The sequence below is a fragment of the Bidens hawaiensis genome, unplaced genomic scaffold (assembly GCF_021521415.1).
Source record: "Bidens hawaiensis isolate Kalapana, Puna unplaced genomic scaffold, B.hawaiensis_p1.1 tig00031415_1, whole genome shotgun sequence".
NCBI lineage: Eukaryota > Viridiplantae > Streptophyta > Magnoliopsida > Asterales > Asteraceae > Bidens > Bidens hawaiensis.
Window position 1 is genome coordinate 167,665 of NW_027495281.1, and position 13,480 is coordinate 181,144.

Sequence of the window (13,480 nt, forward strand, 5' to 3'; positions counted from 1 at the left end):
TATACGAACGTTCACGAACATAAATGAACGAACAAAACATTTGTTCATGTTCGTTCACTTAATTAAACGAACACAAACTTTTTTTTCATGAACACAAAGAAACATAAAGGAACTTCCCGCCGAACAGTTCACTTAACGTTCGGTTCGTTTACAGGCGTACATATATTGTCAAAATACCAAACCTAAAGGGGTAAAACTGAAACTATTCTGTTTTATTCTGTTTTCCCGCTAAAAAACAGTTACACTTCAAAAACAGAATCAGTATCGTTACCATTCTGTTACAACCTTCACAATGACGGAGATTGCAACTCCGGTGCCGGAGATCACCGAGATCACCCCGGTCGACGCGCCTTTACTCTCTCAGCCTCAGCTCACCGTCCCGCCAAACACAACTTCGAATTCGCGAATAATCCACATACTTCTAGCTCTATTCGCGCGCAGGCGTGGCGCGTCGCTTATAGTTCGCCAGAACGTGGCGATGCAGTTGGAGGACTGGCGAGAGGAGTTCGGCTACTTGTTTCCGGTTGTTGTTGTCGAGACGCTGTGGAACCTCGCGTTTGTGGTGATTTCGGTTGTTACGGTATTTTGGTTTGCGTGGGAAGAGAGGAGTGTGAGACTTAGGGTTTGGATTTGCGGTTACGCGGTGCATTGTGTGGCTAATGTGGTGATTTTGTTGGTGGAGTATAAGAAGAGGAGAATCAGAGTCGAATCGGTGTTGAGTTTGGTTAGTAGTAGTTCGAGCTCGGAGAACGATGGAGATCATCGTGTTACTCCGATCAGGTGAATTTGATTTTGAATTCTGCTTTCGGTTTCGTAAATTAGGTCTCAGGATTATTCAAGCTTGAGCTCGGCTCATGAGTTGTTTTTTTCAAGCTTGGGCTCAGCTCGTTTATTATTTTTATTAATTAATTTATACATTTTTTTAATTATTTTTATCTATTTATATATATTTTGACAAAACCTTAAACGAGCCAAACTCGGCTGTGAAGTGTTAACTTAATACATAGAATACAAAGGAGCTAAAACTTAAGAATACACAAGCCTCGTTAAGACTCGACGAGCCTACATGAACTTCCCATAAGCTCGGGCTAGATAACTAAAAGAGCTTTATTTGAGCCCGAGCTCGAAACAGCTTGGCTCGTTGCGAGCTTTTATCAGTATGAGGTAGGGTAGCTCGCGAGCAGACGGGCTGATGCATAAGTCTGTTGAGAATTACATCTGAAGCTTGAACCTGTATTGGATCTAACAATATCATGCATGCTTATACTAATTAAAATCTGAGCTTGAAGATGTTTCAGAATAAGTAATGAGCTGGTTTACATATACTTATAATAATGTGATTAAAAGTTAGTAATTATGCAGTTTGTCTATAAGTTCAGTCATGTTTTTCAAATAGTTGAAAGTCATGTTTATACAACCAAACATATAACTGTATAAGTACAAGCATGTAAATCTATCTGCTTCTTTCAGTTTTATTAGAAATGATACATATGTGACTGCATAATTAGGCATGTGTTTGCGGCACGAATAATCGTTTAAGCTGCTATTATTGCATATGTGATGATGCCTATTTGTAATGTTTCTCTGTTTGTACTGCAGATGGGAAACCGTTAATAAAGTGTCTCTTATGTGTGGTGGCCAATTGGCTTCACTTGGATGTTGTATTGTTACGCCTCTCCTGGCAACGCTCGACTTCTATTATGGTATGTCTTGAACCAAAATAAAGACTTTGTAATATTTCATAAACAGTCTAAAAAACAGCTTCATACTTTGTTTTCAAACGGTTGCAGGTTGGCTACGGTGTTTTTGGCTATGGACGTGTTTTTTTTCGTCGTTACTTTTCTTTCCTTATCTTTAGTGGGAATGGCTTGCTGTTTATGCTTGCCTTGCGTTATTGGCTTCTTGTGTTACATCGGTAGCGAGGTGAAATAGATTAAAATCAATTTTAATTCTGTTTAATTAGTTTGTTTTTTGTTTTTTTTTTGCTGATTTTTACAACCATGTATAATATTAACACAGGGAAGCGCATCAGAGGCTGCCATCAAAATCCTGCCCGAATACAGATTTGAAATGTCCAATGATGATGCGGATCAACTTGATGAAAGCGCATGCAGAATGATCCCGATGGGACCTAATGGCCCGGATTTGTCTACCGTACGTTTTCTTCAAACTGAGGATGCGGTATGTTAATTTTTTATCCCACTGGTAAAATGATGGCTTACTATTCGCCAAGTAAATTACTAATCACATTATGAGAGTTAAAATTGAATAGGTTGTACACAGTCTAGGTGGCAATTTCAAGTTTTAACCCGTTTACTTATGAACGGGCCAAAATGAGTTGTGTTAATAATCTCAAACAGGTCAAATGGAAAATAGCTAAAAATAGAACAGTTTATATAGTCAAACTGGTCAAATATGGTCAAACTGGTCAGATAGAACAGTTTATATAGTCAAATATGGTCAAACTGGTCAGATAGGTTAAGCAAATTTATATAGTCTTATTCAAAGGCTAATAATATTGTTGTAATAAAAGTACTGTTTTTCTAAGCATAAGTTTATATAATCTTATTTAAAGGTGTGTCTATTTAATTTAAAATTAAAGTAGAACAGGTAATGATATGAGGAGTCACCCCGGTTGTGTAACGGGTAATTCTGTAATTCAGGTCAACTTGGTTAGTTGACCCGACACATTTTAAATATTTTTTTTATAAGTTATTGAACGTGAAAAATATATTCAATCTTAGTTGTTCAAATTGAATATTGACTATCATCATTATGTATTTATCAGGACTGTTGTATATGTCTTTGCGACTATGAAGATGGGGAACAGCTTCTTTTACTTCCTTGCAACCATCACTTCCATTCTACATGCATCAGGAAATGGCTTAGGTTAAAGGCCAGTTGTCCCGTATGCAAATCAGTTGTCGCGCCAAAGGAACAAGGTTAAAGAGTACAGGTAAAACCCCAATGGGAAATATAATCTTGACTAACTCAACTAAAACCGTAATAAATGGCAGCATTGTATAGGTCGATTATTGTTACGTTTGATTACTATAGTTAGTTTTGTGAATCAAGGTTTCATAATGGTTGGAGTGTCTGCTTGGTTACCTTGTTTTTACAATATTGGTATTTGATTGAAAAGAGAGGTTATATGGAATTGTGGATTAAAAGGTTGTCTAGAGTTCTTAAGCAACAGATAAGATACTAGGTTGTGACCCAAAGGTCATGGCTATGAGTAACCATTCCATATATCGGGTCTTGGGTAATTGGGTTGTGTTTGTGTTCACGAGTTGACAGGAACACGAACCGTTTAACGTGAATAAAATGTGTATTATATTTTGCAATTTAATACTTTAAATTTACAAATGCACATTTTTTTGTTCATATTAAGCAATTATGTTTATGTTTAGAATATGTCAATTTGTTTTTAAACTCTTAAATTTTGGCATAGAAACCTCAAATAATGTAAGTTAATACATAAAACACATTTTTTAAGATGTGTAAAAATAAATGGGTTAGATGGGTCAACCAGAAAAAACCCACTTGTTGACATGACTAGTTTAGCTAAAAAAGTGTTCACGTCTTGACCCGAAGCCTACCTAGCCCGTTTAGGCTAAATCCAAACCTGTTAATTTCATATTAAGTTTGGCATGTGAGAAGATCACTTTCTTCCCCCCCCCCCCAACCCGGGCTTTAGGTATAATTATTAAATGATATCTGCCATACAGAAATTTATATATGAACGGGCCTGCCCAATCATGAATAAAAAGGGCAGCAAAAATATTCAGCATTTCAACCGGAGCGGTCTTTAAAAGCGTATTTTTGTAGCATACACCGAGCTAGTGGTGCACAAATCAGTTAACCGGTTAGTTGAAAGCCGGTTATTTTCAAAACCGGTTAGTGATCAACGGTCAAGTAATCAGTTAGACCGATTAATCAGGTCGGGTACTAACCGGTTTTGAGACAAGAAACCCCTACCCAGTATAACCGGTTTCGGGTATAACTGAACCGGTTAACCGGTAAATAACCGAAAAAAACGGTTTTAAAAAAATAATAAAAAAAGGTATATCAGACTTTAATAATCCATATTGACTGTTATTGGCCGATAATAATCCATATTTATTTTATCGCCACTGACGGTCCCAAAATTAAACAAGTTGGCCCCTAATGGTCGCCGGACAGGTGGTGTCAGGTCCCGCGAGGACGCTGGACTTCTAAGGGGGGTGGATTGTGATATCCCACATCGGTTGGGGAGGAGAACTAAGCCTTCTTTATAAGGGGGTGGATACCTTCCCCATCATAACTCGTTTTGGGCGCTTAATGATAGTGGATGAGAAGAGAACTCCACAGTTAAGCGTGCTCAGGTGGGAGTAGTATCAGGATGAGTGACATCCTAGGAAGTCTTCACCTGGGCAACCAAAAGCAAATCCGTGAGGCGATGGTGGTACGTCATGGCCAAAGCGGACAATATTGTGGTAGTTAGGCTGTTACAGATGGTATCAGAGCACCGTTAAAAAAGACTTGACGACGTTATACTTTTTTTCAAATTTGAAACTATTGTTTTTAGGGCTTTTGATCGGAAGAAGGATATGAGTCGATTGATGTAAAGCTTAGCTCAAAACTAGGGGTGTTCATGGTTAGTTCGAAACCGCGAAACCACCCAAACCGGACATCGGTTTGGTTTTGCGGTTGGTTTTTTTTTCTTTACTCTCGGTTGGTTGGTTTGAAAATTTCCAAACCGTAGTGAACGGTTTGGTTTACGGTTTGAACCGAAAACCAACCGCATAAAACCGGACCGGACCGTATGATTTATTTATATGTATTTTTTAAATATTTCATAATATATATGTTTATATAAATTTATAACTAGACATATATAGTATTTTGTTATATATATATGTGTGTGTGTACACATATATACTACTAAATATTGACAGTAAACAAAAAAAGTGGGCTAAGCCCATATTAGAAATGCAAGAAGCTTTAATTGGCCTTTTATTTTCTTAAATGAGATCTTAGAAAGGTAAAAATCAGTTGTTTGTTAAATTATATAAATTATTGTGAGTTGTACAATATTTACATAATCATGAATTATTTTGGACATATTGTATAAAGACCGAACACTACCAAACCACGAAACCAAACCGTTATTAACGGTTCGGTTTGGTTCGGTTTAAGAGTTCAACGGTTCGGTTTTGGTTTACGAAAATCAAAAAGCGTTATTAACGGTTTGACCTAAAAACTGCGAAAACAGAATCGTGAACACCCCTACTCAAAACGGTGATGCCTGTGTTTAATGTTGCATGAAATAGGTGGCAATTTTTAGTTTCAACCCATTTACTTTTGAATGGGTTAAAATGAGTTGTATTTCATTTCAAACGGGTCGAATGAAAAATAGCTAAAAAGAGAACCGTTCACATGGATCAAACTGGTCAGATGAATGACGGTCATTCAGTGTTGAGTTAAATAAATTCTATATCGTCTTATTCAAAGTTTTATACTTTTGTTGTAATAATAATGTTGGTTTTGTAAGCATATATAAATTATGAAATATCGATCTATTTAAAAGAAAACAGACATAATTAAAGGAATGTAAGCATAAAGTATGTAACGGGTAATTCTCTAATTCATGTCATCTTGGTTGACCCGAAACATTTTTCTCAATATTCTTTTGCTCCCATCTGATTGATTTGCATATGTTCACTGAGTCTAAATAATTTCTGCCATTCGTCACGTACAATGCTTTTAGATAATTAGCGTCACTATAACTAGCCGTGTAAGTGAAATTATAAGAAGTAGAATTAGATCACTGGTTTCTTGTGTTACAATAACAAAAATAAAGCTCATTTGTTTTAAGAAAAGACCTTGTTGACATGCACTGAACCCACCCGCAAATATTCTGTGACTAATGTAGTTAGAAGATCACTTACGACATTTTAGGAGCAATGTCGTACACTTCTACTTTGCTGGTCGTCAGGTGGCACTTGGAGTTCCCCCAAACACTTCAGTAGGAAATCCAAAGAAAGCATCCCAGTGAAGTGTTCAGAGGATCCCTTAGGGACACTTGACTTCTCCCTTCATGTAGTAGTTACTTTGATGCGTTTGATTATTGAAAATGCATGGCTTATGTTAATGTATATATAGACCTGAGTCATGGGAAGTGTCTGATATATGAAGCGTGAACATGGTTGGCAATGAGTCTCTATTAGGAGAGTGGTAGCTTTCATTTTTCACATTAAGAATATTCATTATTCAAGAAGTCTTAGTTATATGATGAGGACCAAGATAAGATAGGCATCATATACTCATTTTGTCATTTATCCACAAAAAATGACTAGGTTCAGCTTCCAACTTTTGAAAATTTTGCATGTGATTCCATAGAAAGGTAATAAGGTAAAAGAAAAAAATAAAAACCCAAAGCTCGAATGCAATTGAATATACCGAAATGCTAAATGAGGAATCCGCTAATAAAGTCACTCCAACACTAGTCGACGTGTAAGCTTCGACTAGTGTTGGGGTATTTATTAAAATTTATGATGTTGTATTTGTGTATTTTAAATGTATAGATTTAGTTTTATATTAAAACAGGAAAAAAAGAAAAGAAAATTCAAAATTTCAAATTCCAAAAGTAACTACGACCAATTTCACTTTTTTTAAAGGATTTTTTCTAGTAATAAAATCTATTAATTAACACCCATACACCTTCAAAAGTCACTTCAACATATTTCAAACTCACACCCACAATATTTCTTACTAAACCACTCGGACATACGATAATAACGAGCTTTAGTGATGATTATGACTCGTATTGAGCTAGTTTCGTCACGAGTGATTTCCAAGAATCGGTGTCAAGTGACGTTGAGAACGTGTACATATTGTGGAAGCAGCAACAATAGTTAAGTTTTAGATAAGTAGCGGGGAAATACAAAAAAATAAAGAGGGGTCATGAAGAAGGCGACAATCGTATATAGAACGACTTTTATCTGAATGCGGCGATAGCTACTTAAGACGTCGGTTCAGTATGCATTGTACGTTATTTCTTAGAATTGTGGACGATTTAACAGCAATTTATTCATACTTTTAACAGCAAGTAGATGTTTTGGGAGAAATGCACATGCGTCATCTGTAAGTTGAGACATACAACGCGACGGCTGACCAAACATATGAATATACACGGATTGTTGAAGGTAGGATTGCCTTGTGTGTAAAATGTATTACAGGCATGCCATCGAACTGTATTCTATAGAATATATTATAAGGCCTAACGAAAGTGGCATCCAACGGCTAATAGAGGCGCATTCAACACGCCACGAGTTTCTCAAAGTGGAGAATAAAATGGACCAATGAGGGATTACCATGTTAATGTTAAAGAGTTTATAGAGATTTATTAGGAGTACACAGAGATTTATGAAAGAACTTTTATATTCATCACTTTTTAATATAAAACTAAATCTATATGTTTAAAACACACAAATGCAACATCATAAAGTTTAATAAATACTTAAACAAATACCAAATTTTCAGTTTTTTAAATTAAATTAAGTTGTATATTTCAATACCAAAAAGAAAGAAAGAAAGAATTTCATTAATTTAAAATACAAAAAACATAAGAAGTAAATTAAATCCTTCCATATTTGTTGGCCACATAAAACAACTTTGTTAACAACTTTTAAAATTTGCATGTTTGAATTTGAATTTGAAATAAACTTACCGAGTTAAAAAACAATTTAAAAAAGTGAGGATCTTAAATGTTAAATAATATCATCCTTATGTTTGAAGTTTAAAGTCGTTTGAATTAAATAAATATCTCTATATATATTTAGATTCATACCAATATCTTCTTTCTAAGTCCTAATTTTAGATTTTTAGTAATGCAATATCTTAAACTTCTAAACAAATCAATCCTTCTCTCTTTTTCTACGAGTTATATTTATCGAAAATTTGAACTCCTACAATTGTATTTCCAGAAACCTTATTACATCAACATAATAACAACAAAGCACCATATGTACTATAGAAAAAACTTCAGGTTGATCAGTTTATTAATTAGAAAACCAAAACATGGCTATTGTTTAAATACATGAAGGAAGAGAAGGCTATTAGCAGCCGACTAGTACTCAAATACATGGCTATCCTTATCTCTAAATAAACAAATAAATATGAGATAAAGGAAAAAATATAAGAGATAGACTTTTTGAATTCCAATACTCCCCCTCAAGCTGGAGTGTGTAGATCACGAGCACCCAGTTTGTTAAGCAGAACCTGTAATTGTTGTCCACCCAAAGGCTTAGTGAAAAGATCGGATATCTGTTGTTTTGTACCAATATGAAAAGGCAAAACATCTTTTGACTCAACTCTTTCTCTAACAAAATAGCAATCCATCTCAACATGTTTCGTTCATTCATGAAAAACCGGATTATTAGCAATGTGTTTTGCTGCAAGATTATCACAATATAAAGGTGTAGCATCCAAACAATAAACTTGAAAATCTTTCAACAACCACCTAACCCATAACACTTCACTAACCGTACTACCCATGGCTTGGTACTCGGCTTCTACTGAAGAACGAGAAACGACGGATTGCTTTTTAGTCTTCCATGACACCGGGGCACCTCCTAACATCAACAAATAACCTGTTCGTGACCGACGTGTGTAAGGACAACCCAACCAATCTGCGTCACAATAAGCAACAAGATTCAAATCTCCTTTTCTTGGTAAAAATATGCCCTGGCCTGGTGTTGATTTTTAAATACCGAAGAACACGAATAGCTGCCTCCATATGTTCTTGTCGTTGGTCTGAAACAAATTGGCTCAAAACATTAACAGAATAAGCTACATCAGGTCTAGTAGCTTGTAAATATAGCAGTCTCCCAATTAATCTACGATATTGAGAAGCATCATTTCTCTCGCTCTCACTACACTGATCAAGTTTCAAATTTTGTTCCATGGGAAACGGACTAGGATGGCAACCCATTTGCCCACTGTCTTCTAGAATATCCAACGTATACTTTCGTTGGCTTAAAACCATCCCATCAGATGAACTGGCTACCTCAATACCCAAAAAATACTTTAAAGTACCTAAATCCTTGATACTGAATTTATCATTTATATGAGTCTTGGTCTCCTTAATTTTTTCACCGTCATTGCCAGTAATAATTATGTCATCTACATAAATCAAAACTGCTACGAAGGAATTACTAGAGACAAGGGTAAACAACGAATGGTCGGCCTTAGATTGAGTGTAACCAAAATCAACCAAAGCCGCAGTAAATTTATGATACCAGTTACGGGAAGCTTGTTTTAAACCGTAAAGTGACTTATGTAAGAGACATACTCTTATTTCTTCTTTTCTGGAAAACCCTTGAGGGATCTTCATGTATACTTCTTCCTCCAAATCTCCATGTAAAAAAGCATTGTTTACATCAAGTTGATGTATTATCCAGTCCCTTTTACCGCAACAGCAAGAAAAATTCTTACCGTCACAAGTTTCGCAACAGGAGCAAAAGTTTCATGGAAATCGACCCCCTCCATTTGAGTAAAACCCTTTGCCACCAATCGTGCTTTATATCTTTCGAATTCTCCATTCGGTTTATACTTTATCTTATAAACCCACTTGGAATCAATCGCACGCTTTCCATCTGGTAGATCTTCTAAAGTCCAGGTTTCGTTTTCCTCAAGGGCTTCAATTTCCCTTTTCATTGCCTCAACCCAGTTCTTATCCCGTACAGCTTGATGAAAGTATTTCGGCTCATCATTACGAGTGATGGCCGCCAAAATATCTTTATGTGGATTAGAAAATTTTTCATAAGACAAATAATTAGAAAGAGGATGTACCGTGGAAGAAGATTGATTGTCTGTGGAGCGTGAATGGTCAATGGATGGTGGTAATTTTATATCAAAGCCTTCGAACCACTTTGGATGGGATATGTTTCTTTTCTCTCTCGTGCAACCAACAGATTCAATGTTAGTCGAGTTAGAAGCTTGTACCTTGTCCAAATTATCATTGGGTTCTTGTTCTGGACTATGGATATCGGGTGGTGGTTCTGGGTCGTGAGTGGTTGACTGCTTATCTGGGTCATGATCAGTTGATTGCTCTTCCGGGACTTCATTATCCAGCCCGTCATTTTCTTGTAGTTCATGCTGATCATTGTTTGGTTCTGCATTGGTCTCCTCAGCAGGTGAATTAACAAGAGAATACCAATATTCTTCGTCAATAGGGGGCGGTTCAAACATTTCTCGATCACTCGTTTTTGACTTAATTACCTCAAAAGGGAATTGTCCTTCCACAAACTGGACATCACGAGATGTGGTAACCTTTCCATGTTCTATGTCGTATACTTTGTACCCCTTTGTTCCCTGAGAAGACCCCGGGCCTCCCCCTGAATTGAAACTTGTCTCCTCCTGTTTCTGTGCTTCGATAATAAACTAAGCATCCTAGAACCTTCAAGTTTCTGTAATCGGCTTGTCTTCCAAAAACAATTTCATATGGCGTCTTGTTCTTAATGGCCTTTGATGGTAGTCGATTTATAATGTATGTGGCGGCTTGTATACATTCACCCCAAAATCTTCTTGGCAAGCTTCCTTGAAACATAAGCGAACGAGCTATTTCAAGAAGGTGACGATGTTTGCGTTCCACAACTCCGTTCTGTTGAGGAGTATGTGGACATGTGGTTTCCAACAAAATTCCCTCATGGGAATAAAAATCCATCATTCGGTTTGAGATGAATTCTCCGCCATTATCACATCGTATTATCTTAATTTGTGTTCCAAATTGCGTTCTCACCATCCTTTGGAAACTTATCAAACACTCACTCGCATCACTTTTGTGTTTGATGAGACAGGTCCATATCGCCCTACTAAAATCATCGACGATGGTTAAAAAGTAACACACATGTGAGGTAGAAGGTTTACGATACTTTCCCCAAGTATCACAATGAATTAAATCGAAACAAGCGCTACTTTTAATATAACTTTTTGGAAAAGGTAAACGAGTAAATTTAGCTTTATTACAAGCATCACAAGAATCGTCTTCAAAATTAAAACGAATATTCTTAAAAAAAGCCAATTCGACATAATTTATCGTATGAGGCATGACCCAATCTTTTGTGCCAAACTTGAGCATCCGTTCTCAACATCATGGCATTCTTCTCTCTTACCACCATGCCCATTCGATAAAGACCATTCACGCGTTTACCCACTCCAATCATCTTCTTCGAATGTAAGGCCTGCATGCAACAAAAATCAGGAAAAAAACACACAACGCATTGAAGATCAGTTGCTAATCTACCAACCGAAAGTAAGTTACAATTGAAATCGGGTATGTATAAAAGTCTTGTAATTTTCGTTTGACTTGTTATCATGCTTTCACCCATGGCTTTAACAGATATATTGTCACCGTTAGGAATCATAACGGGCGTTTCATCTGTACATTCAGTGTAGTTTTCAAGTAGATTGAGAGTGTGGACTATATGCTCTGTGGATCCGGAGTCTATAATCCACTCATTATGTTGTTTCGACTTACCTGCCATAGCCATGTTTGCTTTGGGTATTTGATCACCTTTTAAGTTGAATTTAGTTCCTGTAAAATGCTTTAATAGAGTTTGATATTGATCTTTACTTAGCCCACCAATACTTGTGTTTTGATTAGCTTCGACAAAACTTGCCTTCGGCTTCCCTTTTTCTCTTTTAGCTTTTCCCGGCCACCAATCGGGGTACCCGATTCGTTCAAAACAAGCATCCCTATTGTGACCGGATTTGCCACAGTGGGTGCATTGCTCTGTCTCACTGCTGCGTTTTACATCTTTTGGTCCTCCTTCATATTTTTGTTGACCGAGACTGTTATCGCATTTTCCTTGGAAACCTGTTTGAAAGGCGACAGATTCAGTTTGCACTCTCTTTGCGGAAGCGACGTTTCTTTGTTGTTCATCTTCGGAGGCTAGACGATAGGCTTCTCCCAGCATAGGTCCCGGCTTCATCGATAAAAGATGCGTTCTTATGGTCGTAAATTCAGTGTCTAGCCCCATAAGAAACTCATATAACTGTTCCTTTTCCCGGAATTCCTTCATCTTCTTTCCAACATTGCATGAACAGTTGCCACAGTTGCAACGAGGCGGCGGTAAAACGATTTGGATCTCGTCCCACAAAGAACGTAATTTGGTGTAATACGTGGAAACGGAAGATCCATCTTGGCGCATCATTGTGAGGGACTGCTTCAACTCGTATGCGCGGGGTGCACTCTCTTTGCCAAACCATTCTCTCAAATCAGACCAAATTTCGAGAGAAGTATTGGCGTATTTAAAGCTCCCCTGAATCTCCTTTTCCATAGAAGTGGTCAACCAACCCTTGATCATCGCATCACATCGTAACCATGGCATGTATGTGTCTGTACCTTGATCCGGTTTTGGAATAGAACCGTCTACAAATCCCATCTTGTTCTTGGCGAACAAAAAATTTGTCATCTCTTGACACCAATCGCTATAGTTCGTGTCGTTGAGGTGGTCGTTGACTTGCATCTGTCGAGGATAATCGGAGCGTGGATATAATACGGTGAGCTTGGATCAATTGTTTTTGGGTCGTTCTTGCTGCTGTTGGAAAGGCCATCATCTCCGGCCATGCTGTCTTTGTTTTTGAGTTTCAAGGTTATTGAATCTTGAAACCTGCTCTCGATACCATATAAAATAATATAGAGAAAACTTCAGGTTGATCAGTTTATTAATTTTTTTTTTACCAAAGGAAGATGATTATTTATTATTAAATAAAGGTGATTAATGTCTTTTGGATTACATCGAAACAGAAGGCAAGCGGGCAACAAGCTGCGCCACCAAAACATGGCTATTGTTTAAATACATGAAGGAAGAGAAGGCTATTAGTAGCCGACTAGGACTCAAATACATGGCTATCCTTATCTCTAAATAAACAAATAAATATGAGATAAAGGGAAAAATATAAGAGATAGACTTTTTGAATTCCAATACTACACGTTGCATTGCATCGAGATTAACTGAAGATCCAAACCCTAAGTCTCCGGTTTGTATCTTCGCAGCAAACGAAAGCACCACAAATGCAAGGTTCCACAGGGTTTCTACAACAAAAACCGGAAACAAATAGCCTCAATCCTCTTGCCAGTCTCCAATTGTAGCACATGCATGCTTCTAGCTCTTTTCGCATGCACGTCAGCGTGGAGCGCCTATGTTAGCACGCCTACAATTGGAGCAGTGGCAATAGGGGTTGGGGCTATGAGTTTCCAATTGTTGTTGTAGACACGCTGTGAAACCTCGCTTTTGTGGTGCTTTTGTTCGCTGCATTGTTTTGGTTAGCATGGGAAGATACGAACCGGAAACTTAGGGTTTGGATCTTCGGTTAATGTAATGTGTCGTGCATGTGGTGCTTTTATTGTTGGAGTATAAGAAGAGAGTTTGATTAGCAATTGTTCGAGTTTTGAGAACGATGAAGATTATGTTACTTTGATCAGGTAAATTTA

The 13,480-nt window shown here is 37.1% G+C and overlaps 1 protein-coding gene and 1 pseudogene across 1 annotated transcript; one reads left to right on the forward strand and one right to left on the reverse strand.

The window, feature by feature from the left end:
- The first annotated feature begins 292 nt into the window (after window positions 1–292).
- Window positions 293–3,319, forward strand: LOC143582039 (E3 ubiquitin protein ligase RIE1-like; annotated as a pseudogene).
- Window positions 3,320–9,435: 6,116 nt separating this feature from the next.
- Window positions 9,436–12,428, reverse strand: LOC143582036 (uncharacterized). Its single transcript, XM_077064691.1, has 4 exons — window positions 11,522–12,428; window positions 11,292–11,422; window positions 11,157–11,225; window positions 9,436–10,407 (listed from the first exon to the last, which is right to left on the reverse strand). Exons 1-4 carry the CDS (start codon window positions 12,426–12,428, stop codon window positions 9,436–9,438), a joined length of 2,079 nt encoding a protein of 692 aa, XP_076920806.1.
- Between the last annotated feature and the right edge of the window lie 1,052 nt (window positions 12,429–13,480).

Coding starts and splice junctions, on each gene's coding strand:
- LOC143582036 (XM_077064691.1), bottom strand. CDS start 12,428: ATGGGATTTGTAGACGGTTCTATTCCAAAACCGGATCAAGGTACAGAC. Junction 11,423..11,521: donor AGCAAACATGGCTATGGCAG/GTAAGTCGAAAC, acceptor CTGAATGTACAG/ATGAAACGCCCGTTATGATT. Junction 11,226..11,291: donor TCAATTGTAACTTACTTTCG/GTTGGTAGATTA, acceptor TGTTGCATGCAG/GCCTTACATTCGAAGAAGAT.